The sequence below is a fragment of the Dermacentor andersoni genome, chromosome 7 (genome assembly GCF_023375885.2).
Source record: "Dermacentor andersoni chromosome 7, qqDerAnde1_hic_scaffold, whole genome shotgun sequence".
NCBI classification, from domain to species: Eukaryota; Metazoa; Arthropoda; class Arachnida; order Ixodida; family Ixodidae; genus Dermacentor; species Dermacentor andersoni.
Window position 1 is genome coordinate 99642262 of NC_092820.1, and position 25083 is coordinate 99667344.

Consider the following 25083-nt stretch of genomic DNA (forward strand, 5'->3'; position numbering starts at 1 on the left):
CCGCAATAAATACATCGTCCAAATATCCCAAAATATATGGTCAAGAACCTTCAATATATCATCCATGACTGCCTGGATCAATGAGGGAGCACTTCTAACACCATATGAAAGTCACGTGTAGCTGAACAACCCTCGATGTGTTTTCACGACTGCCAGTGGCTGTGCCTCAGGATGCAGTTCGAGCTGCTGATTGGCAGTAGACAGATCAAGTAATGTAATTATTTGCATCCTACAAAAGTTGCAAACAGATCATTGATCTCAGGAAGAGGATAATGATCTGGATGCAGGCAGCGATTTAGTGTCACTTTCAAGTCGCCACACACTCTCACTCTGTTGTTAGACTTGGGTACAACAAGGGCCTTTGCCCACTCACTCTTTTGCACTGACATAAGAACACCGGCCTCTAACACAAACTTCAGTTCTCAGGCTGCCCCGTCTTTCAATTCAAAGGCACTTGGCGCGTTTTGCCAGAGACAGGAGTGCTACGTTGTTTGACCACTAGCTTGATAGAAGAGCCCCTAATTAAACTAAGTGTTTGATCAAAAACTTGCGTATACCTTTCAAGTAACATGGCAACACTATCTTGGCATACCTCGCGTGTACTAGACTTGTCCAACTTTAAAGCCGTCAGCCAGCCATGGCCAGGCAAGGCAGTATTGCATTATACTGCATACTAACAATTCATAATGCATATTGCATACTGCATTGCATTATGCAATGCAGTATGCAGTATCACAGGTTTTAACAACCATGAACGGAAGCTCCTGGTTCAACTAGAACTATTAGTTTCCCCGTAACTGAACTGAGAACCGCCGTACGTTTCCATATTCGAATGGCAGGATTCTAACGGTAGACTGGGCTGGTAACTCCTCTACAGGCTTTATGGAACAATTGAAACAGGTGCTCCTGTGTCTATTTGCATGTTAGCATCTTTGTCTGCCTCAAAGACATATTTCATAGCGTCCTGAGCGTTCACAGCACAATTAAACACTCTGTAATGGCACTTCGTTGTCCCTGTCTTCGTCCACTCCATTCGTCGTGCCCTTAGACATGGCCACGCACGTTTTCGCTGTGTCCGTAGCGCTTGCAACGACGGCAACGGGACACGCGGGGGTTGCCGACTTACGGGCCGTGGGCAAATCCACACAGGAAACATTCTGACAAGTGTAGCGCATTCACTCCTCCTTGTCGCGTTCAAGCTTCTCGGTCGGGCTCTGCGCTTTTCGCACTGTCCGCTGTACGGCCAACTGCGTTGACTGATCGAACACGGCTTCACCATCATGACTTCTTGCGGCATCTCGTCACGTACCCGTCTAGACAGAGCAGAGCGGGCAAACGGGAACGCCCGCTGCCGCGCTGGGTGTTCCTTCAGGGGAGAGGGCATCTTCCCGATGGCACGTCACCCTCGCTCTCAGAAGCGTGTGGTATCCACGCATTCCTCGAACGAGCAAGCTATCATCATCAGCCCAGTTACGCCCACTGCAGGGCAAAGGCCTCTCCCATACTTCTCCAACTACCCCCGTCATGTACTAATTGTGGCCATGTTGTCCCTGCAAACATCTTAATCTCATCCGCCCACCTAACTTTCTGCCGCCCCCTACTACGCTTCCCTTCCCTTGGAATCCAGTCCGTAACCCTTAATGACCATCGGTTATCTTCCCTCCTCATTACATGTCCGGCCCATGCCCATTTCTTTTTCTTGATTTCAACTAAGATGTCATTTACCCGCGTTTGTTCCCTCACCCAATCTGCTCTTTTCTTATCCCTTAACGTTACACCTGTCATTCTTCTTTCCATAACTCGTTGCGCCGTCCTCAATTTCAGCAGAACCCTTTCGTAAGCCGTCAGGTTTCTGCCCCGTATGTGAGTACTGGTAAGACACAGCTGTTATACGCTTTCCTCTTGAGGGATAGTGGCCACCTGCTGTTCATGATTTGAGAATGCCTGCCAAACGCACCCCAGCCCATTCTTATTCTTCTGGTTATTTCAGTCTCATGATCCGGATCCGTGGTCACTACCTGCCCTAAGTAGATGTATTCCCTTACCACTTCCAGTTCATCGCTACCCATCGTAAACTGCTGTTCTCTTCCGAGACTGTTAAACATTACTTTAGTTTTCTGTAGAATAATTTTCAGACCCACCCTTCTGCTTTGCCTCTCCAGGTCAGCGAGCATGCATTGCAATTGGTCTCCTGAGTTACTAAGCAAGGCAATATCATCAGCAAATCACAAGTTGCTAAGGTATTCTCCATCAACTTTTATCCCCAATTCTTCCCACTCCAGGTCTCTGAATACCTCCTGTAAACCTGCTGTGAATAGCATTGGAGATATCGTATCTCCCTGTCTGACGCCTTTCTTTATTGGGATTTTGTTGCCTTCTTTGTGGAGGATTACGGTGGCTGTGGAACCGCTATAGATATCTTCCAGTATTTTTACATATGGCTCATCTACACCCTGATTCCGTAATGCCTTCATGACTGCTGAGGTTTCGACTGAATCAAATGCTTTTTCGTAATCAATGAAGGCTATATATAAGGGTTGGTTATATTCCGCACATTTCTCTATCACCTGATTGATAGTGTGAATATGGTATATTGTTGAGTAGCCTTTACGGAATCCTGCCTGGTCCTTTGGTTGACAGAAATCTAAGGTATTCCTGATTCTATTTGCGATTACCTTAGTAAATACTTTGTAGGCAACGGACAGTAAGCTGATCGGTCTATAATTTTTCAAGTCTTTGGCGTCCCCTTTCTTATGGATTAGGATTATGTTAGCGTTCTTCCAAGATTCCGGTACGTTCGAGGTCATGAGGCATTGTGTATATAGGGCAGCCAATCTTTCTAGGACAGTGTTCCCACCATCTTTCAACAAATCTGCTGTTACCTGATCCTCCCCAGCTGCCTTCCCCCTTTGCATAGCTCCCAAGGCGTTCTTTACCTCTTCCGGTGTTACTTGTGGGATTTCAAGTTCCTCTAGCCTATTCTATCTCACCTTATCGTCGTGGGTGTTACTGGTACTGTATAAATCTCTATAAAACTCTTCAGCCACTTGAACTATCTCATCCATATTAGTAACGATACTGCCGGCTTTGTCTCTTAACGCACACATCTGATTCTTGCCTATTCCTAGTTTCTTCTTCACTACTTTTAGGCTTCCTCCGTTCCTGTGAGCCTGTTCAATTCTATCCATATTATAGTTCCTTATGTCCGCTGTCTTACGCTTGTTGATTAACTTAGAAAGTTCTGCCAGTTCTATTCTAGCTGTAGGGTTAGAGGCTTTCATACATTGGCGTTTCTTGATCAGATCTTTCGTCTCCTGCGATAGCTTACTGGTTTCCTGTTTAACGGCGTTACCACCGACTTCTATTGCGCACTCCTTAATGATGCCCATAAGATTGTCGTTCATTGCTTCAACACTATGGTCCTCTTCCTGGGTTAAAGCCGAATACCTGTTCTGTAGCTTGATCCGGAATTCCTCTAGTTTCCCTCTTACCGCTAACTCATTGATTGGCTTCTTATGTACCAGTTTCTTCCGTTCCCTCCTCAAGTCAAGGCTAATTCGAGTTCTTACCATCCTATGGTCACTGCAGCGCACCTTGCCGAGCACGTCTACATCTTGTATGATGCCAGGGTTCGCGCAGAGTATGAAGTCGATTTCATTTCTAGTCTCACCATTCGGGCTCCTCCACGTCCACTTTCGGCCAACCCGCTTGCGGAAAAAGGTATTCATTATCCGCATATTATTCTGTTCTGCAAACTCTACTAATAACTCTCCTCTGCTATTCCTAGAGCCTATGCCATATTCCCCCACTGCCTTGTCTCCGGCCTGCTTCTTGCCTACCCTGGCATTGAAATCGCCCATCAGTATACTGTATTTTGTTTTGACTTTACCCATCGCTGATTCCACGTCTTCATAGAAGCTTTCGACATTCTGGTCATCATGACTAGATGTAGGGGCGTAGACCTGTACAACCTTCATTTTGTACCTCTTATTAAGTTTCACAACAAGACATGCCACCCTCTCGTTAATGCTATAGAATTCCTGTATGTTACCAGCTATGTTCTTATTAATCAGGAATCTGACTCCTAGTTCTCATCTCTCTGCTAAGCCCTGGTAGCACAGGACGTGCCCGCTTTTTAGCACTGTATATGCTTCTTTTGGCCTCCTAACTTCACTGAGCCCTATTATATCCCATTTACTGCCCTCTACTTCCTCCAATAGCACTGCTAGACTCGCCTCACTAGATAACGCTCTAGCGTTAAACGTTGCCAGGTTCATATTCCAATAGCGGCCTGCCTCCTGTCATCACCTGCGTTCTAATTTTGTCCCGGAACAAGGTACGGTTGATCCCTCTTTCACACGCATCGGTAGATCTTATGAAGAAAACACAGAAGTGGCACGCGACTGGCAAGGATAATGCGGAGAAGTGGCTCATCAGTGACTAACATATATATGAGTGGTTTGAAAAGAGAAAATAAAAGAGATAAGTACAGCGCCGTTACTGCCTCCCGTGCGAGGGCACCTCCACAGCGCTGTACAGGTGGGGGGAAAGGGATAAAAAGAGTAGCGGAGAAAACCGGGTATAGAAGAGTAACATGGCCTGCGGCTAGTGCTTACATATCTCCAGCTTGTCTTTGGAGACGGTAGCGGGTCGCTCACACGGCATGGCCAAGAGAGCGGACCCACCGGCAATGCAACCGGCACGCTGCACTCCTAGAGTGTTGCGACGGAGCACCTCAATAACCGGGCAGGTTACCCCTGCAGTTGGGACGCCGTCCTTTGCCACAGAGGCCAGCCCAAAGTTTCAACACGTCACCACTCACCAAGTCCCGTCCAGTGCAATGGCGGTTAGCTAGTAGTCATCAGGCCCATTCCAACTCAACGGGAGCCTCCTGATGGCCTGACCCACCTTGTGCAACGCATGGTGCGCTGAGAGCTTGACATGGCAGCCAAGACAACTTCTGAACGGTCAGGACTTTCCCGGTAGGACTCTATTTATTGTACAGCGTCAAGTTTTCTTACCATGTAGTTGGGTCAATGTTTGTTTCAGGTTGTTTAGGTGACGCTTGTTTTCTTAAATATATATAAATGGCCGTCTTTTGCTGGAAGCTTGTCCCTGTGTGTCTCTAGCTTGTCGGAATGTCTGACGCAGTCTATTATAGTAACAGCGAGCGCAACGGCTCTGCACCGAGAAGAAAAAAGCGGCAGCGAAATTGTTAGTGTGAGAAAATCCAATAAGAAGTTCAGAGCTGATTGATGGTGTGCGTATTCGAGAGCAAATGCTAGTGGTGATGAGGACAAACTCAGTAAGGTCATTAAAGCAAACGATAAATCCAGTTGTCGCACCAAGTGCGGTTTGGCCCGTAAAGCATCATTTCTTTCTCAACTCTTTGTCCGCTGCATCAGGTGCACCTTCATGCTAAGCATTCTTGGAAGAGTGCTCGTTTCTTGCGTAATTTTATGCATCGCACGAATGCGAGCTTCCAACATTATTATGATTAGAATCTTTCATTCCCGCGTGAGATCGAAAAAGTGGGTCGGGCGTGTTTTTGTTTCAATAACACCAAAATTGTTTCTCTGCAACTACAGGAGGCGTCAGGCTACCGCCAGTTTCTTCATTAGCTTTGGGTGAGCTGGTGGGTAGCGATCCCCTCCCAGCCAATAGTAATCGGTGATTTCTTTGTAGCTGACCACGTGGTCTCCTCTCCTTCCCGGCTTGGCTGGCTCACTTGCTCGACGAGTAAGTCCTCGGCCTACGTTGTGAGCCTCCTCGTTGCCGGGAAGAGAGGAGTGCGCGGCCACCCAAATATTTTGGATCGTCTCCCGATGACGGTCGCTGTTATTATTTAGAATTTTGAGCGCGCCTGGCGAGATGCGTCCTTCTGTGAAATTTTTAACTGCGAACATTCAGTCGCTTGTGATAATTCTGGTTTTGGTGGAGGCCACCGCTGGTGCTGTTGCTCATTACTCCGCAACCTTCAACAATCATTTTGATATTTCTGGGCAGCCGCCGCAAACTTCAGCACGCAGTGAGTTCAGAAAAATGCCTCAAGCGTTTTGCTACGGCCGCTTGCTGTAACTCATTCTTGGAAATGAGACATCGTTTTCCTACTCTAGCGAAAATCGCACGTACGCTAACGGCTACCCTTTCTTTCCACGTGCCTGTTTGCGAGGAGTGTTATGACTTCCTTAAAGTGCGCGCCGCCTTGGTATCTTCGAGCTGCAAGCAAACAACTCTGCACAGTGCACTTACGACACTAATTGCAAAAACGGCGCAAAACGCCAACGCACTTTCACGAGACCCAATAACGCCGCTGTGCTGCCGCCAGTGGGCGTTTGTCTCAGCGGGTCGAAACATTGATGTTTCGTGCGGAGACCCGAGTATTCGTTCCTTTGGTTGCGAATCGCGTTACTTCCAGCACATTTCTCGAATCCTAATGTTTTGCTAATGTACTGCCACACTCCACGTGCGCATTGATTTTCGGTATTCTGTTGGGGCGTTGCTTCAATAACCGAAATGCCAAAAGGAAAGATCCGATGGATGTCGTCGTTAGTTAAACCACTATACGTTTATTCGTAACTTAAACAACATTAGAGGAGCATTATTCAACTGCGGCACTATTTCGCAAATCTCAACCACATGTCTTGCGCTCCCTTGTAGGTACTTTCACGCCCGGATCATCCGCACCCTCTCTGAAGCTGGACTCGTTTACCCACATCGAAGACGTATGCATCGAACAATTGTCGACGATGGCGCAGAAGAGGAGCGTTATGGCTCCATTCATCTGTTTTTCTTCGTGTACCTAGCAGGATGCGCTCTTTCTCTCGCAACGCTTGTGTGTGAGCTGTTCTGGCACAAGATTAGACAGACACGTGTCCAAATGATAAAAAGGAATTTTGCCCAGAATTGCCCAACCCTTTTGCCACTGCGCTGAAGCCTTAAAAGTTCCTGCACCACAATATAGCCATCGCTTGTTCTGCCAAAATGTTATATAGATCGGCCATAAATTGGTAACCTAAAAGATTGCAGCCGGACACAACTGCGGGAAATGCAAATGTAGCGCCACCCAAAGCAACCACGCGATCAGCGCACAAAATCCCCATTGCAACGTATCAGATATTCATTAACGAAGTCAGTAAGAAAGAAACTAAGAGGGGCAGCAGTTTTCGAAGTTTGTGTCTTCCTGCTTCTCTACCAACTTCTAAAGCGCAAATTTTTAAAGAACTTTCGAAAGAGGTGGTTATAAACATTTACAGCTGTAGTTGAACTAAGATTTCATAATGCCCTTAATGGCCGAAGTTGCAGTACGTTTCAGTGGTATGGGACGTTATGATGAAAGAGACATCTACCTCTTCCCATCGTACAGACGAGAGCAGTACTCTCCATATTTAACCATTCAAAAGACTGCACTCGCCTACTGAATTCATGAGGGCAAATGCAATACTTACGTGGGAGATTGCCAGAAAAATAGACCGTAGTAAATTCTTATATAGTATTCTGTCTGGATTATTCCATATAGGCACACCTTCGACTCTAAGACCCCTGAAAACAGGAAACATTTATTCATAAACACAAGCAATCGCTTCAGCCATTTGCAACGAAATCATGCCTTAAAAACAGTTTGTACAGTCTCCGACTGGAACCTTGTTCCTGAGCATGCGTTTGAGGCAGATAACTTTTATGAACCCACGAAATCGCAATAATATTTCCAAATACTTTGTCGTCTTATCTTATAACACGAATTAATTTGCGTCTAGGTATTGACAATTCCTTTTGTGGTTCCGTTTTTGCAGATGTGCGCATATTGTGCGTGGTATATGTACGCTTGAGTGTTTCTTCCACTCTTAACTTGGACACTAAGTCTAGCAGTCTCGTGAAAGTAAGTAAATAAATACTACCTCCTACAATAATGTTGGTTCAATTCCTAAGATTCATGTCTGACTCCTCAGACCATGTATTGCGTCCTATATACATGTATGCAAACTAAAGAGGTGCTGTATACTCTACTAGTAGGCAGCATAAACCTGACGACAACATATTTCAATCATCATATCCGCCACCTCTGCCATTGGAGTTGCAAGTTATTTATGAAGCCCCCTAACAGCGTCGACAGGTTAACAGTGTCTCATGTGACCATTTACGCTGACTTTACCCAGGACATCGGGCAACTTAGTCAACTGAAAGACACCATGAAAACCCTTTAGGAGATTCACCTTGCGAGACCATTTCCCGCGCTGATTCATAAGCAACGAGACTTAGCTTCACCACTCTGCACAAAGCAACATAGATGTCCATGAGGCCACTGAGCAGGCTGCGCACTTGGAAAGCATGCGATGGTACGTTCCCCGGTGTATCTGTTAGCAACATTTCTGGCCGCGAAAACTAGGGATCGGTAACCAGCATGAGCTCTGATGACATCCTGGACCGTCCACATTGTCCGTGGTTTGTGCCGGTTTCTGTAAGTACGGCAGCAGTGCGTCGATACTGAGTGTGCTGTCACGCCGGAGGCCCTCAGATCTTAGAGAAGAGACCCCAAGCGATTCCTTCCAGCGTGCACGAATCGCTCAATGTGCGGAAATGACGCATGGCCACCAGCTCATTTAGATCTGACCCGCAATGCAGGCAGACCCCGAGAGCTCAGTCTCTGAGGCGGGTGCCCTAAAAGCCGACCAAGAACCCTACCGGATATGGACGACCTTCACCTTTTGTTCCTGGATTAACGTAGACTTCTTATATGCCGCCAGCTAACCGCCCTCTTTTAATCCAGGGAATTCATCGTCATTCTTTATTTTCTGTTTCAACAAAAGTACAGAAAAAGAAGTTTAGGAGAAAGGCTGCCAGGATACCTCTTTTCTTTACATGGCTTATGCTGAATTTCTATTAGAAATAAACAATCAATTCAGAAGCTGTGTGGCAGTATTCTCTCTAGAACAAGGCTTTCACTTTTCTTTGAAGCACATGTCACTGCTAGCATTGTTAATGGCGCGTTTCGAAAATTGACAAAACCTTATTTCCAAATCTTAATAAGCTTCTTCCTAATACGTTACATTTGTATTCACAATCAAGAAACACTTGCACTTTCAAGCCTTCGGGTAAGCACCATAGGAGAGTGCTCACCCACAACGATGGCAAGGTTGGGAGACCAAAACTGCGACGTTCTGATTTCAAAGTTCCTATTGCTTAGCGTTGTATTCTTAATATCCTGGGTGATAGGACGTGTAAGTTCGCGGCCGTAAAACACAGTCGTCCTGGGTTCATGCTAGGCGGGCCGTCATGTTCGGGGGCACCTGCTCTCACCAAGTAATTGAAACCAAAGTAATGCGGCCAAAATGCGGCCACTTCCTTGCACATTGTTCCGGATAAACGCAGTGTTTTCCACAAAGCCAATAGAAGGACGACTTCAAAATTGTACGGGACACGCACAACTATCACAAAATTACGTTCAAGGAAAAGACGTGTCAACTACGTATCCCTAGGCACACCTCTCTGTTACCCCTATGCAAAATGCCATGGCAGTATGACTGTAAGATAACGTTATCGGTTACGCCAAGAGAAGTCAACCTTTCATGTGCATGTGTGTTTTTATTTAGGAGATTTTTTATAATATCTAACTCAAAAGTTGCCACCTAAGCGGTAGGACAGTGCACAGAGAGATTTAGCGGATGGAAATTCGAAAACTAATCTGGATCTCGTGTTTACCGTTTTCTGGAAAATTGACAATATACCAAGAATCACTGTTTCTCAAATGAGTAATTGTCGTGGACGCGTAAACCCGGCATTCGGTTAGAGCTCATACCCGGCCTATTTTTATGTCAGCTTTTATTTTTGGCTAAGTGCCGAGGGGTATCGTTGCCACTAGATGAAATGCATGTAAAAACTTCGTTAATAAATGTGTCGCCGATTTTTCCTGTGGTTGTCTGTTGAAAAAGTGATGCCTGCTTACGTGACAGCAACTTTGCAGCAGTGCAAAGAACTTCTTGAGGGTTGAGCTTGCTGCACGGCTTTCTAGCTTGGCCGTCTAGGAAGTTCTTATGCGAAAATGCCAAATGGTTCATTGAGTGAAAAAGCCGGTGGCGCCTCAAAACAGCGAAATTTCCCATTGGCTGCGACGTAAAGTCACGGGGACGCGAGGCGCCCACCAGACGCTTGCTTGTGCTTGCTGGCTCGGGCCTGCTGTACACCTGTATCAAAGTAACAGCTGCTGCGGTGCTATTGCGTGGGGAGAGGACACCACCGCGGCGCCACGTCACCCTTGCTCTCCTACAGGGAAGCCTGTGTTATCCGCGTGTTCCTGGTCTGCACAAGCTCTCGATGCGCTCTAACTGCGCGTCGGTAAGGTCAAATAAAAACTTGCCCAGCCTCTCAACACGCTCGCTTGCCCGCGTGGAGTTCATAAACTGAACGATCGTTCAGCGGTATTCGAATGTATGATAACGCTTTCGCAATTATAAATCATCAGAAGTGCTTAGGTGCCCTCTGATTCTTCATCATATATTCTAATTTAGGACCTGTGTATTGCATTTACGCACAAAAACGAGAAAAACGATCGCGAGATATCATTCCTCGCTTTGAAACCTTCGGATAGGCGTGGCGAATGTTTGCATAATACGAAAACATTGAAGAAATTATATTATAATAAGGCTATAATAAGGCTACGCAAATTTTATGGGACTAAGCCTGAGAGCTGGCGAACGAATCACGGCCGCTGCGTTCCGTGTTCAATGGGGCTGAAATGCAAAAACGCCCGTGTACAGTGGATTGATGGCACCTTCGAAAAACCCAGATCGCCAAAATTATTGCGGAGTCCCAGCCGAGGGCGTGCCTCATAATCAATTGTTGTTTTGGTAGTTAGAACCCCAGAAATTAATTTTAGGTCTATATGTTCAGGTGCTGAAAGATAAAATATCCAGTTCCTCAGCTGTCTTTTATGCCAACTGCTGAAGAACTGGTAACAACAATGGAAGGTCTCTAATGGAATAATGGAATAATAATGGCATAATAATGGAATAATAATGGAATAATAATGGAATAATAATGGAATAATGGAAAGAATGACTTTGACTCGCCTGGAATGGTACCTGGAAAGTTACAACGTGTACCCAGATGCTATGACTGGCTTCCGGCGTGGGCGCTCATCCATAGATAATGTCATCGATTTGGTCACGTATGTTCAACATCAAAAACGGATGAAACGACTCACTGCGGCATTATTCCTTGACATAAAAGGCGCCTATGATAATACAGCACATTATGCCATTATAGACGCTCTGATTAAAGCAGGAATCGGTGGCCGCACTTTTCAGTGGCTGTGCAGTTATTTGACCGACAGGCATTTCTTCGTCATGACCGAGGAAGGCGCCACGACTCAACATCAAACGTTCCGGGGAGTACCGCAAGGCGGAGTGTTGAGCCCGACGCTATTCAACCTAGTGCTCGTTGGCCTAGTCAGATGCTTGCCCAACACAGTTCAAGTATCAATCTATGCCGACGACATCTGCATTTGGGCGTCTGCTGTTACAAGACTGCAGGTACGAGCACGGCTACAAAAGGCAGCTACCTTAACATCACTGTACTTGCGAAAACAGAACTTAGAGCTGTCTTCAGAGAAATGCTGCCTTGTTACTTTCACTTGGAAGGCAATGCAGCGTTATTCTGTAAGTGTTAACGGACAAGCAGTTGCAAATGCACGTAAACACCGCTTTTTAGGGGTAATTATCGACCGCGACTTATCATGGAGCCCGCACGTTTCGTACCTAAAGAAGAGGTTGCTGACAACAATACATCTCCTCAAATTTCTCGGCGGGAAGTCATGGGGCACATCGGTGCGATCAATGCTGCAGCTTTATAACGCATTGTTGCTCGGTTTCGCAAGATACAGCCTCCCTGTACTTGGTAACACCTGCAAAACAAACCTGCGTGTACTTCAGGGACTACAAGCTCAAGCCCTAAGGACGTGTCTCGGTCTTCCGAGGTGTGCGTCTACAGCGGCGACGATTGTCATAGCTCGAGATCACCCAATATCAACGTACTTGGTAACCGACGCTCTCAGAGCGCATATTCGCCACGTTGCCCGACTACCTTCTCACCACCTTGCCGCTCTACCCGCAGAAAGGCCACACGCAACTATCAGTCGTATGATTGTTGCCAATCGCACCTCATTGCCATTAAACTACATGCCTGCAGCAAGCCCATCCTCACCTTTATGGTGCCTGCACAGACCTGAAGTACGCCTCACCATCCCAGGAATCACTAAAAAGGCTAACATGCCGTCGTTTGCACTGAAGCAGGCCACATTAGAACTTTTACATGAGGTGCACAGTGGCCGCGTACACGTATACATCGATGGCTCAGTCACATCTGCAAGTTCAGCTGCTGCTGTGGTGATACCAACAAGATCCGTCGAAATACAGCTAAAAACGTCGCATGTATCATCAACGACAGCTGCTGAACTGGTAGCCTTGCGTGCGGCTCTTCATTTCATTCAGGAAGAAACACCCCATGCATGGTCAGTCTTCTGCGATTCCAAGGCAGCCCTACAGAGTGTACTCTCAGCACTGCGCCATGGATCACATGAACAGCTCGTCGCAGAGATCAGAGAAGTACACCATCGCATAGTTAACGAAGGACACGATATCATATATCAGTGGTTGCCTAGTCACTGTGGCATACACGGCAATGATCGAGCAGACGCAGCTGCCCGATCTACCCATGACGGCGTCAGCTGCGTTGCCATTCCTCTTTCGAGAGCCGACGCAGCGAAAAAACTTGCCGTACTGGCAAACGACCTGACATTAGCTCAGTGGACTTCATCCGATTTCACAAGTATACGGCTTCATACCCTGGACCCTAATTTACAACTCCGTATTCCGCCCGAGCTTCCACGACGCGACTGTACCCTTCTAGTTCGTCTATGGCTTGGAGTAGCATTTTCAAATGCGTACTCCTTTCTTATCGGAATGTCCAACAACCCACTTTGTGACTTCTGCGGGTGCAATGAAACAATCGCGCACCTTCTTTGTGAGTGCTCTCGTTTCAACCCGCAAAGAGCAGTCCTCTCAGCCACCCTAGACAAACTGGATAAGCGCCCACTGACGGAAAACAAGATCCTTGGATACTGGCCTACGCGAACATCAGCGCGATCGGCTATGAAGGCGCTGCTGCGGTATTTAAAGGACACTGAACTTTCTGACAGATTGTGACTTCACTGTGTGACGCAGGATTGTACGGTGCACTGCATAACACTAGGAACGCCCTTGCGGGCTACGTGACAGTGCCCACAGAAACAGTTTGTGTGTACGTGCGTGTGTGTGTAGTTTTTTTTTTAATCCTTCTCTCTCTCACCTGTCGCATCCCCTTGCCCCTCCCCCAGTACAGGGTAGCCAACCGGAGATAATATCTGGTTAACCTCCCTGTCTTTCCTTTGCCTTTCTCTCTCTCTCTCTCTCTAATGTGCTGAAAGAACACAAAAAAGACGGCCTATATGCCGGCCCTACATTCGTAAAATATACTGCACAAATGAATAACGTTAGCTAATGAGCCCGAGGTTGAATAAATGTTCTCTACCACATTTAAGCCTCAATTTGCTACACCCCAATATTGACAATGAAAACTTGTAGATGTATCTCTTCGATGTGCCCAGAATGTTCGACAGCTCATTACATCCTTCCAGCGCTTCAACGCCAATGGGAAGAAATTGCTCGACAAGCACGAGGCTTTGCACGCCACGTGTGTGTAACGAATAATGTTCCCTGAAAGAAGCGCAGCCTAGTGCTGGCAATTCTTTTTTTCAACATCACCAAATTTCTTTTGTCATGAATTGGAGACTGCGCCCCCTTTTTTTTGGCCTTTTCTGTCAAAAGCAGGAGACGTGCAAGCTTTTCAATAATGGAAATAAACAATCACTTTCAAATCTGAGACATTTTGGTTGTACTTCGCTGCCGAAGCTGATCCACTGCTACGGCAAAATGGACACCAGCAAGTTTGCCTTTCTGCTGTATCCTTTCCTTTAAAAGATATTCTCTGGAAAGACAGCGTTTTCGTTATAATAATACTGGAACAAAAGAAAGGAAAAGCATTGCGTGGCCACCGAAACATTAGAAATATAATTTCTTGGTTTCAGGATTCGAGATACGCATGGCAGCGGACAAGCGACGACCTTGGCTAGTTGATTTCCTGCTGTTCTTCCGCAAAAAGTGTAAAAAGCCTTGAAGGTTTTTTTGCTTTTTTATTAGCTAAGCAAACCTCACTATTTTGATATCAAAATTACCGATTATTGTTCTGTACATTGCTACGCTCCAAATCAGCAGTGCGCGTTCTTTTGGTGCTTCCCACGAGGCAGCCCCTTCTTCAGCGCCCAACCAGACGACAACGTAGCTCCGACGCTGACTGCGGGCGGGTCAACGAGCCCTGAACTCTGTAAGCGCGGTAACAACTACGAAGGCCAGGCTTGCCGGGTCGCTACAAGTTGACCGTCACGGAGAGCCCACTATCTGATGCAAGAGACAACGTCGAGGATATCCATCGCAACTGCGTCGGATTCAGTTCCCAAATTGCCACGAGCTTGCCTCGTATCGCGCAATATCGGAGGTGAAGTCCGGCGGAATCGTGCTACGTCATTGGCAGATTTTGGGAACGATTCGGCGAATATGATTGGCCGAGGCACATGATCGCCTCGTCTAGTAACCTAGGCAAGGCGACTGTATCTAGGTACCTACTGTATCGAGGTGTACTTAGGCAAGGCGCCCTCACGTTTGCTGATGACATGTGTGTGTACTCCGGAATGTTGTGAGCTCCTACGTGTAGTGGGCTCCTATATCTCGATCCAGTGTAAACATGTAAAATAAATATTTATTTTTTTCGCTCCTACTCCCGGACCTACTCGTCCGTGTGCCTGGAGGATTCCTGGCCGAAACGCTATCCCGAGGCGCAACAGCACTTTGTTATTCAAGCGACACGCTGAATGCATTTGTTGGAACTTATACCACAAACTTCGACAGCGTACCGCCCATGTTATACTGCATTGCAGTTGTAAACAAGTTCACTCCTCCGTCCTATATGCTACATTCGATGACGCTCAGTAAGTACGCAGGAGACATGAGGCGAGGTTCCTTGAAGAATGAAGTCTAACTACAGCATTGACAGGTTTGTGAAGTGCAAAGCACTTCGTTTTATCAAGTTGCAAGCAATAGCAAAAAGATCATCTTACACGTCAGCTACGTTTACTTGTAGTCGCTTCAGCGAGAGCTTAGGAGCACGCAAATGGCAAATTGTCTTGGCTTATTAACAAGTTGCGTGCTCCTACGCTCACGTGCTACTTATCGTGTGCGATTGAAAGGAGGTTCCACGTCCGCCGTCTTGTTCGGGAACGGCGCTGGCTAACACTCCCAGTGCTAATGTGGTACGCATGCAAATTATTATTTCGAGGAATTGGGCCGCAGGGTGGCCACTGTGCCTGTTTAATTGACAAAAGCATCGCACGTGTTATACTGATGACACAGGATCGGCTTTCACCTGCGACAAGTTATCTAAATCTAAGTTATCGACAAGTTATTATACTTTATATTTCGGTAGTTAAACTAAGCATAATAATTAGCTTCCTCTATGTTGTCTCTAGCTTGATTTCCTGTTACTTAGGATGGTTGTAACCATCAGCTCAGAATGATTAAAGAGATGAATTCATGTTTCATTAGGAAGATGTGTGGGGTTCTCACCCTTGCTCTTGGTACAAAGGAACAACACAGTAGTGCAAACAATCACAAGGGCATTTATTGCACCTTTCATAGACTAATGCCTGCTAGCCGAGTTGCTATCCACAAAACATGCTGATGGGCGCGCGACAAATCGCGGAAGTCAGACTCACCGCGACCGGATAACGAGCGAATATGTTCGTCCCATGCAATACACCAACGCCTGGACGTTCGCGCGTGCGGTCACGGGACCGGTGATGCGTTCGAACGATCGTGTTCGTCCCGTGGTTCGTCCATTCCAGGATAGGCCTCGCGAGACGGTCTCGCAGAAGCATGGATCCACGCACGCGCAGAACGTCCGCGCCGCCTGCCGAAACCGAGCCAAAGAGAAAGAGCTTTCTCCTTCTTTGCACCCATGTAACCCCGCCGTTAGGTGGCCTTAGCAGAGCAACACTCGCGTCATCTCTCGTACTACCCTGCAAGCATACCGACCGCCGCAGTAAAGCCACGCGGCGAAGCCAGATTACAGGAGACGGGAGTTATGGGAGAAAACAACATATCAGGGGACGCGTGAGTCGCGCATCCCCACAGGTGTTAGACAACAACACACAAAGGATAAACGCTACGTAAAAGAAAGCTCAACAGATAAGGCAAATCAATTCTGCCCAAGCCCGCAGAATGGAAGAAAGTACATGAAACGGAAAAAAATTGGCATCCGCCCGCATTGTAGCACAAAGGTAGAAAGGAAACACATATGGGTTTCTCAGAAAGAAAGCCTTGCAGTTGAAGAAAAATTTGTCATGGTCTCGGACCCGGGACCAATGCCTTTCCGAGAGGGTCGCTCTGCCATCTGAGCTAACATGGAGGCTAGCGGGTTGTAGAGCGAGGGCTAATTAATTGACAACTCGAGGCACTGGGACACTGAATATAGCAAATCAGTTCTGCAGAAGCCTGCAAGGTGGGGCAAGAAGGAAGTACATGAAGGGGAAAAAATTGGCATCCATCCGAATTGTAGCAATAAATTGCATCATAGAGGTGGTCTTAAAAAGTTATCAGTCACATGCTTTCTTCTGAGGTAGCGAATGCTGTATATAAAGATGTATTCAAGGTTATATCAAAATTAATGAAAGCTCATGCCTTGATATGGGTCACGTTGAAGCCGCGCATGTTTTTTGACGGGTGTAGCTTTGAGCACACATACACATAGAGAACACTGTCATGCCTCCTTATACCTGTTGGTATAATAAATAAAAAAAGTCACAGTATCGCCCGAAATGCGAAACATCAATTCGAATAGCAAATCAGTAGGCAGCTATACCAAGTAACGATAGTAGTTTTATCGGCCGTTTAAAGCTGGAAACATTGGCTCACTAACTGTATGGTGTCAGCGCGCTCAGGCAAACACCTCAAACTCGATAACCACGGATACTTGCTGTCATAGCGGTGGCGGGAACAAGCACGGCAGCAGCAGCGAGCGGAGTGACTTATATGCTGTGTATCACTTCAACGCAAAAGTAGCGGCAGTACGGCGTTGCTGGCAGAGTAGAAGCGCCCCCTACCCCTCCCTCTTGTGCTGCCTCCCCGATTTACTCCCGTTCGCGAGCGAGACTGAACCGCGACCGTCAATGAGCCTAGTGCCCGGTCGCGAAATACTCAGTTGCTGCCCGAAAGAACGTCGCCCCCCTCCCACCCTCCTTCCCATCCCCCCCCCCCCTGCCTTTCGTGCCACAGAAGGTGAGGCGTTTTCTCGCCGCTTCCCTACTCCGTGAGTGCCAGTTAGAGCCGCGATTGTCGGCTCCCCACGCGTGGATTCACTCCCACATGCAGCACACGGAGCGCGGAGACGGTGTTTACGGCGTTGGACTTTATACAAAACATCACGGTGACGCCGACGGCAAAACTACGCCTGACTGTCCATATAATTAGAATAGTAAGTAATCATTGGGAGCACAAAGGGAACGAAATTTAACATTTCCACGAAAACCAACGTTTACCATTTCAGTATATATAATTAATGCTGTTTAAAAGCTGAATGGTGCCAAACTATCGTTGATGAATTCGTACGAAAATGGCTCGCCTGCTTGGATGTTCTCTATAGAAATGTGTTCAACAACGCAGAAGTCTTGCACAATGACATCAGAACGTTAAATTTGCGATACATACGCACTGAAATTAAATCTGGAAGAGAAAGCAACTCGTTTCTAAAAGCTATGACATTGCAACAGAAACTCGTGCAAAGAGATATGAGAGATGGTATCAGAAAGCCACGTGTCATATCATTTATTTCTGCAACTGGACGTTAAAATGAAACGTGGCGGTTTGTTTTATTTCGAACCAGTTCAATTCAACTTCTTGATTATAAGAGCGCTGTCTACGGCCAACAACAAAGACTCGGCAACGTTCAAGGGTGTACCTCAGAAGTTTATTTCATCTTATCTGACTTGATTTCCGAGAGAAACGTTGTTGCTGGCCCGACTTGTAGTTCCGTTTTGAGCGTCCTCAAAAAATTCGGCGTTCCGCTTTTGATGTTCATCCAAACGAAAGGGAGGCCCGCACTCGTAGTGGTCCACAGTCCATATATTTCCTTTGCTTCCTATGTAAGGCTGCGTTACGACAGCTAAGCAGTCTCTGTTTGGCTGCGAGAAAAGGAAGAGAGCATAACTCGTCATTATTTCAGCGACCGACGCGTAAAAATGGCTGTTTCAAACTGTGATATGTCGAAGAACGTTGCTCGATGCAAGCACACTTACCAGGGCCTAGTGTTTTGCCTTGCTACCCACAGAAAATGTCAATGCTAGAAAGCACTATTTAGTTTTTAAAGTGTTATTCCGGTGAAGTTAACGTAGAACGTGGATTTTTTCTAAAGAAAACGTACCATTTCTGCTGTTTAATTTTCTATGCTTCTATTCTCTCTCCGAAGCCGGTAGGTAGCGTTTCCTGCAATGTAGGGTTCAGCCTGAGTCACGCAGTCGGCATCCACAACGCCAGGGTGGCGGCGTCCATTAGCAAAGAGCGTTTTCTCTCCATTTTCCACTTAACACGAGACGATGGCACATGTCGCCGGCGTCCCTTTTTTGAGAAAAACAAACCTTACGAAACGAAGCCTCCAGACGTAAGCCGCGGTGATGGGGCGGTGTGAATGGCGACGATGTGAATGAAGCCTTAGTTTTCTTTTAATAGCTTGTTTCAGTTTATGTCTCAGTTTTGCAAACTCCGCGCATATGGTTCAATTTTTCAGATAAGGCTTTTTTTCTGTATTTTAACGCGACAGCGTTAAGGAGCTGGTGTCGCAGAAAAGCCGGTGTCGTCGGCGTCGGCGTCGGTGTCGGCGTCGGCGTCGGCGGCGTTGGCCGTGAGCGATAAATCCCAGCAGGCACTTCATGAATAAAAAACAACTTGCAAGATGGGCTGGGTGGGAATCGAACCAGGGCAGGGTCTCCGGAGTGTGAGATGGAGACATTACCACTGAGCCACGAGTTTTTCTTTCTTTTCTTTATTTCCTCGTTACAGAAATGCCATGCGAATGCATTGTTAAAAAGAGAATCAGCTTAGCTTATGCTAACTCTCTGAAATTAAAATCGCTTGAATTTAGCCAACTCATCGAACAGCGGCAACCAATCGGGCGGTTCTTTCTGGGCTTTGTACACTTCACGCATGTAGACGACACTTTCAATAAAGTTTTCTCGCACAGAATGGGCATTCACATCAGCATGACATACCGACATTCTTGTGAACCATATACTATGGAGGCTCAGCAGCATAATAAGGTCATAAGGAATATCGTTATTGCCTGTGTCTAAGTATCTGATACCACGTGGGGTTATTGGTAATGCTTTCTTTAAGGTTCGTTGTAAGATGTCCCAATGAAAAAAGGGATCCCAACTGTAGAGGATCCGATTCCGCCGCCGCCGCCGTGAGCGTCTGCACAACGAGCGGATGTTTATGTTCGCGGCTCCGACCTCCTCGGCGTGGTAGCAACGCACGTACAATAAAGGTTCAGTTTCACCGCCGCTCGGCTGCTCGCCGGTTGCTCTCAAAGTTCGTTCTCTTCTCTCTGCGCGCGTCTGTCTATAGCGGACGCATTTCGCGCCCCTATACCAACAATCAATGAAGACGTGATCGACAGTGTCTGGTTTTTTACACATTATACAATCGGTGGTCCATGGCACATATATTCCCTTGTCGGCCAGCCAAGTCTTTACTGGCAACGTATTTGTGTGGAGTTTGAAGAAGAATGATTTTACCGATGGTTTCACAGGCATTCTTATGACCCTCTTGAGGACATCATCGCCTGAACCTCCATAGTATGCTAACCTATACATTGGAACTGGCATTAATGAGTCTATCATATCATGGTACAATTTCTTTCTTTTGACGGAACTTAAATATTCTAGCGAGAATCGAACACTAAGCATACGGAAAGATAACACTACTTCCTGAAGGAAACCTTTCACTGGAGGGGATTCAACATTTGAACACGAAACAAGGAAGTCAGGTAACAGATTACCTAATCGCACTTGTGTCATGGTGCGCAAAAATGGATCACTGTGGTTCCGCAAGAACATAAACCGCGATACAATCTGGCGTACAAATAGGTGTGACAGTCCAAGACCACCGCTGCGAACTGATCTGAACAGATTAGAGCGGCTGCAGCGTTCCCAAGTTGAGTTCCAAATGAACAGAGCGAACACTCGATGCAGTTTCTGTACATTCACTCGCGACATGAATAGCGCTTGTAGTACGTACCATATTTTTGCAACCAGAAAAATGTTGCACACAGTGGAGCGCGCGAACATTGAGAGATCGCACCCTTGCCATGCCAGCGCTTTTTCCTTAGCCGTCCGTGTTTCCTGTTCCCAGAACTGCTTACTGTCTTTGTAATGTTCAAGCGGCACACCAAGATATTTCACAGGCATGGTCACCCACTGTATGTTTGCGAAACTGCGTGGTTTGCTTTGCCACGCGCCATGCCAAAACCCGATGCACTTATCCCAGTTTATGGCACTACCTGTTTTTTCACAATAAGTTTTCGCCAGAGTTACCACTTCGCTGACACTGTCATAGTCATCGCAAAACACTGCTAGATCGTCTGCGTAGGAAAGCACTTTCACCTCACTTTGCTGTAATTTGAAACCTCTTATTCTCTCGTTCTCTTTAATGGCTAAGCAAAAAGGCTCCAGGTATATTGCGAAAAGCAATGACGAAATTGGGCACCCCTGTTTCAGAGATGAGCAGACATTGACACTTCTCGTGAGACTCTTGTTAATAATCAGCCGTGTGCTGCAGTCTGTGTACACCATTTTTAAGCCATCTATAATCACTGATCCTATGTTCGTGTATTCTAAAATCTCGAAGAGAATATCATGAGCCACACGGTCAAATGCCTTCTCCAGGTCTAGCTGCAACATTGCAACTTTACCCTCGAAGGCATCAACGCATTCTAGAATGCTCCTGGCGACGTGTACATTGGTAGTTATTGTGCGCCCTTTAATCCCACACGTTTGGTGGGTTCCAACTAAAAGTTTTATTACGCTCTGTAACCTTTTCGCCAGTATTTTCATAAAAATTTTATAGTCAGTGTTCGCAAGGCTAATGGGGCGGTACGATGCAACAGACAAGCGCTTTACAGGATCGTCAGATTTTGGTATCAGGACCATCTGAGCTGTTCGGAATGACGCGGGTATTCGATTGTTTTTGTAGGACTGCACTAAAAATTTCTTCATAATTAGTGCTATTTCTGCCACTGAGCCACGAGTTCGATGCTTCAAAGCAGTACAAAAGCACCCCTAGTGAACGCGGTGTTGCCTTAGAAACGAGCTGCTTCTAAGGCTCAGGCGCGCGTCGCTTGCTCAGGCGCACATTTCGTTGTCGCGCCGAACGCTGCGTTGCTCGACGCTCACCGCGTCCGATGCGGGGCACGTAGTCGCTGCACCGTAGCCCATTGTCTTACACCCCTTGGCGGGTCGATGGGAACGCTGTCGCGTTCCACTCTTGAAGGCGAAGCTTAAGCGTCCTCCAATTTTTTTTCTTTCTTTATGCCTTTTCATGTACTTCCAATAACCCACCCTGCTACGCCTCAAAACAGGGGTTCTATAAGGTAAAGCTCTTCCAAATAATCTTCCAAATTTTCTATTCCAAATCTGGGGCACAATAACGTAAAGCTATTCCAAAATTTTCTATTCCAATTTTGCACTCAGCCCGCGTGATCGGTCAAAAACATTTTTGTACCGCCCATTCTTCGCCTGTCTGTCACGCGACGTCGCGAAAACCATGATAGCTCCCAATCTGATATGACGTGAACACAGTGATTATGCGTGATTCAACGGACCATAAGAAAAATTATTATTTCTGATTCGACGCCTTTTCACCATTAACTTTCTGCTATTGGTCAAAAAAAAAAGGTTTCAGGCTGCACCCACATCACCTGCCTGTCACTCGACGTCACAAGACCGCGAAAGCTCGTTGCGTCAAAGTGTCGTTTACACGTTAAAGATGCATTAATATGCCGAACAAAACTGGATTTTTTTTCTGGATAGCGGGAGACTGATCCGTCCCGAAAGTAATAGTAGATGGCTGCCACCGATCGCTCAAGCACTGGCTACTCGCACCTGCCGGAGGGCATGGGTTATTTGCGTATAGCAAAACTTTTGGCGTGGCCGTATAACATTATCGAGCCCTTTCGGCACGTATACATCATTCTGCCAACTCTTCTTTCCTAAGCATCCATTTTAGCGGCATTCTTAACCTAGCGCTGCACGCCGCCGCAGTTTAAGCCAGCCACCGCAAGCTAATTAAGGAAAAGAGAACAATCACAAATGCCGGCATCGCGCTCTTCATCCGGTTATCTATTTTCAGTGCGCTGGCTCGGCCCCATCGAAACCCTCTCCACTTGAGCGTGCCCCTCTCCTCTTGTCAGCGAATTAGATAAAATACACGCTCAATGTAGGCAATGTTATTGGTTTTGAAAGCAAACAAAGGTGACCTACTATAACAGAGGAGAGCGTTTGATTGGTCTGTTCAGGCAATGCTGCGGGTTGCCGCCCGATGCTTGCGTCGGGGGTTACGTAAGTTTGACGACAGTAGATTGGAATAAAAACAGGTTGGAATAGTTTTACATTACACGGCCCCTGCAGTCAGTCCTCCAAGATTGGTAAAAAAAAAAATTGCGAGCAACCCCCCCCCCCCTCTACTACAATAAACGTTCATTCTGTCTCTCTCTCTCGTTCGGGCTACACCCACTTCGCCTGTCCCTCACGCGACGTCACGAAAACCGCGAAAATGCCCCATCTGACATGAAGTGTGCACACTGATTATGCATGATTAGACCAAACGAAAGAACATTAATTATTTCTGATTCCACTACTTTTCCCCCATAACACTCTGCCATTGATCAAACCTTTTCGGGCTGCGCCCACTTCGTCTGTCTGTCACGCGGCGTCACAAAACGACGAAAACTCACAGCGTCAAAGTGACGTGAATGCGTTCAAGACGCATTAATATGCTGAACAAAAGTGAATTATTATTTTTTCGCATTTGATTGGGGTTTTCAAACAACACTGCGGGTTGATGACAGGAGATTGTAATAAAAACAAATCGGAATAGTTTTACGTTATAGGTCCCTTGAGAGGGCGAATTCTTCATTAGTACACAAAGGTCACCGCCAGCTTTGCAGAAGCGAGGTCGATGTGAAAATGCGAGTCTGAACTTGGCCTCATACCTAGGTTTATTCAGGCAGAGGGAGCACTACAACACACATGCAGCCAAGCAGGTGTTAAGAATGAGTTGTCTCTAGAACGCGCGCCATGACAAATGAGTTCAAAATTCCACGCAACATGGATGCGAACCTACACGCAGCCGGAAGGCAGGCAAGGTCAGATTACGTGGAAGGCCACCTGGCAACACAGGAAAACACGGTGTACACGGATGCAGGGCTATACCCGTGGGACAAGCACACTAGAACACACAGAGTAGCTACGGCTGTAGTAGACTACATGGGAGAGAGAATCAGCTGAGCAACCATAAGGAATTGCACGGTAGCGGAGGGGGAAGAGGTCGCCATAGCGCTTGCAGCGACCGAAGGCTACCGAAGTAACAGATCACTAACCATATTAACAGACTCCAAAGCTGCATGCAGGCATTACATGCAGGGGAGAGTCTGTAAAGAGGCCCTGCGAATCCTCCTCGGAGCAGGAACCCTCGGAAATAAAGTGAAACACAAACTTTTCTGGATACCGGCCCATACCGGGATAGAAGGGAACGTGAGAGCAGACAGTCTAGTTCGCGAGATCACATACCGAGCTGGACAGATAGAGCCTTTCGAGAACCCTACAACGGTGGAGCCGACGTGTGCGGAAATATTAAACTACTATAGAGGGCAGAGAATCAAATATCCTCCGCCACACACACTACTTACACAACAGGAAGCAGCCGACTGGGGAAGGCTACAAACCGGAACTTTCTATAATCTACACATACTAAGTAAACTATACCCGACACAATACAGAAACTCCTGCCCATGGTGCGGAGAAATACCAACTCTTTACCACATAACATGGGAATGTAAGCATAACTACACATTCCATAAACATAAAAACCCGAGTGCGGAGCAATGAGAGGGCCTGCTCACCAGCAGCGAGCTCACCGCCCAAAGGGCAATGGTGCAGCACGCGTGCGAAGTGGCCAGGCTCAGTCGAGCCCTGAAATAGGGGCACACCCGTGCTGAAGAGCCAGGCAGCAAGCGCAAGACGGCTCACCGCTAAACCCCTTGATAGCATCAATAAAGTTTTTCTCTCTCTCTCTCTCTCAATAGCAACCACCTTATATAACGATTACTTTATATCCGACGGTGAAAGTGCAATGTACTTGGGAGCAGGCTAACGTATTGAGAACGCTCTTGGTACATCACTGTAGGATGACGTGACGGCGGCCATCAAGACGTGCTGTCGAGCCGAAGCGGCGAGTCAAGCGGTGAGCGGTGCGGGCAGGGGCAGTTGCTGCGTCCTGTCCAGCCAAAAGCGAAAGCGTGCGTTCTGATGATCGTGGCTCACCGAGATTCTCGGTTATAGCGGCAGTGATTATGACATCTGATGATGATACACTGCGATGACTATGACCCTGCGAAATACTCTCCCGCAAAGATGAAACCCAAGGAGTGTACAGGGGTTTAGACGCAGACGACATTGGTCACTGGAGAGGATATGTGATCAACATCATAGAAACCGGATGAGGCTACAAAATCTAAGGTGGACGGCTCCGAGAGCTGCGTAAAAGGCGAAAGGAGCGACGCATGAATCTGGTTGGCGTTCGCGCTTCAACATAGCAGTGTGCAGGTTGTCCTCTGAAGATGCCACTCTGGCCAGGAAAAGGAAGACTCCGGCACATTTGAGTCATCGAGTGC

The 25083-nt window shown here is 46.9% G+C and overlaps 1 protein-coding gene across 10 annotated transcripts in view; it reads right to left on the reverse strand.

Moving 5' to 3' along the window:
• Positions 1-18086: 18086 nt before the first annotated feature.
• Positions 18087-25083, reverse strand: part of LOC126534050 (uncharacterized) — an 85852-nt gene continuing 78855 nt past the window's right edge. For all 10 annotated transcript variants that reach the window (XR_011895778.1, XR_011895774.1, XR_011895773.1 and 7 more), the window contains one exon: positions 18087-18322. Coding sequence is in view for 1 of the 10 variants with exons in the window: in XM_055072601.2 (XP_054928576.1) it covers positions 18119-18322 (204 nt within the window). In the remaining 9 variants the exon portion in view is untranslated. The remainder of the gene's footprint in view (positions 18323-25083) is intronic.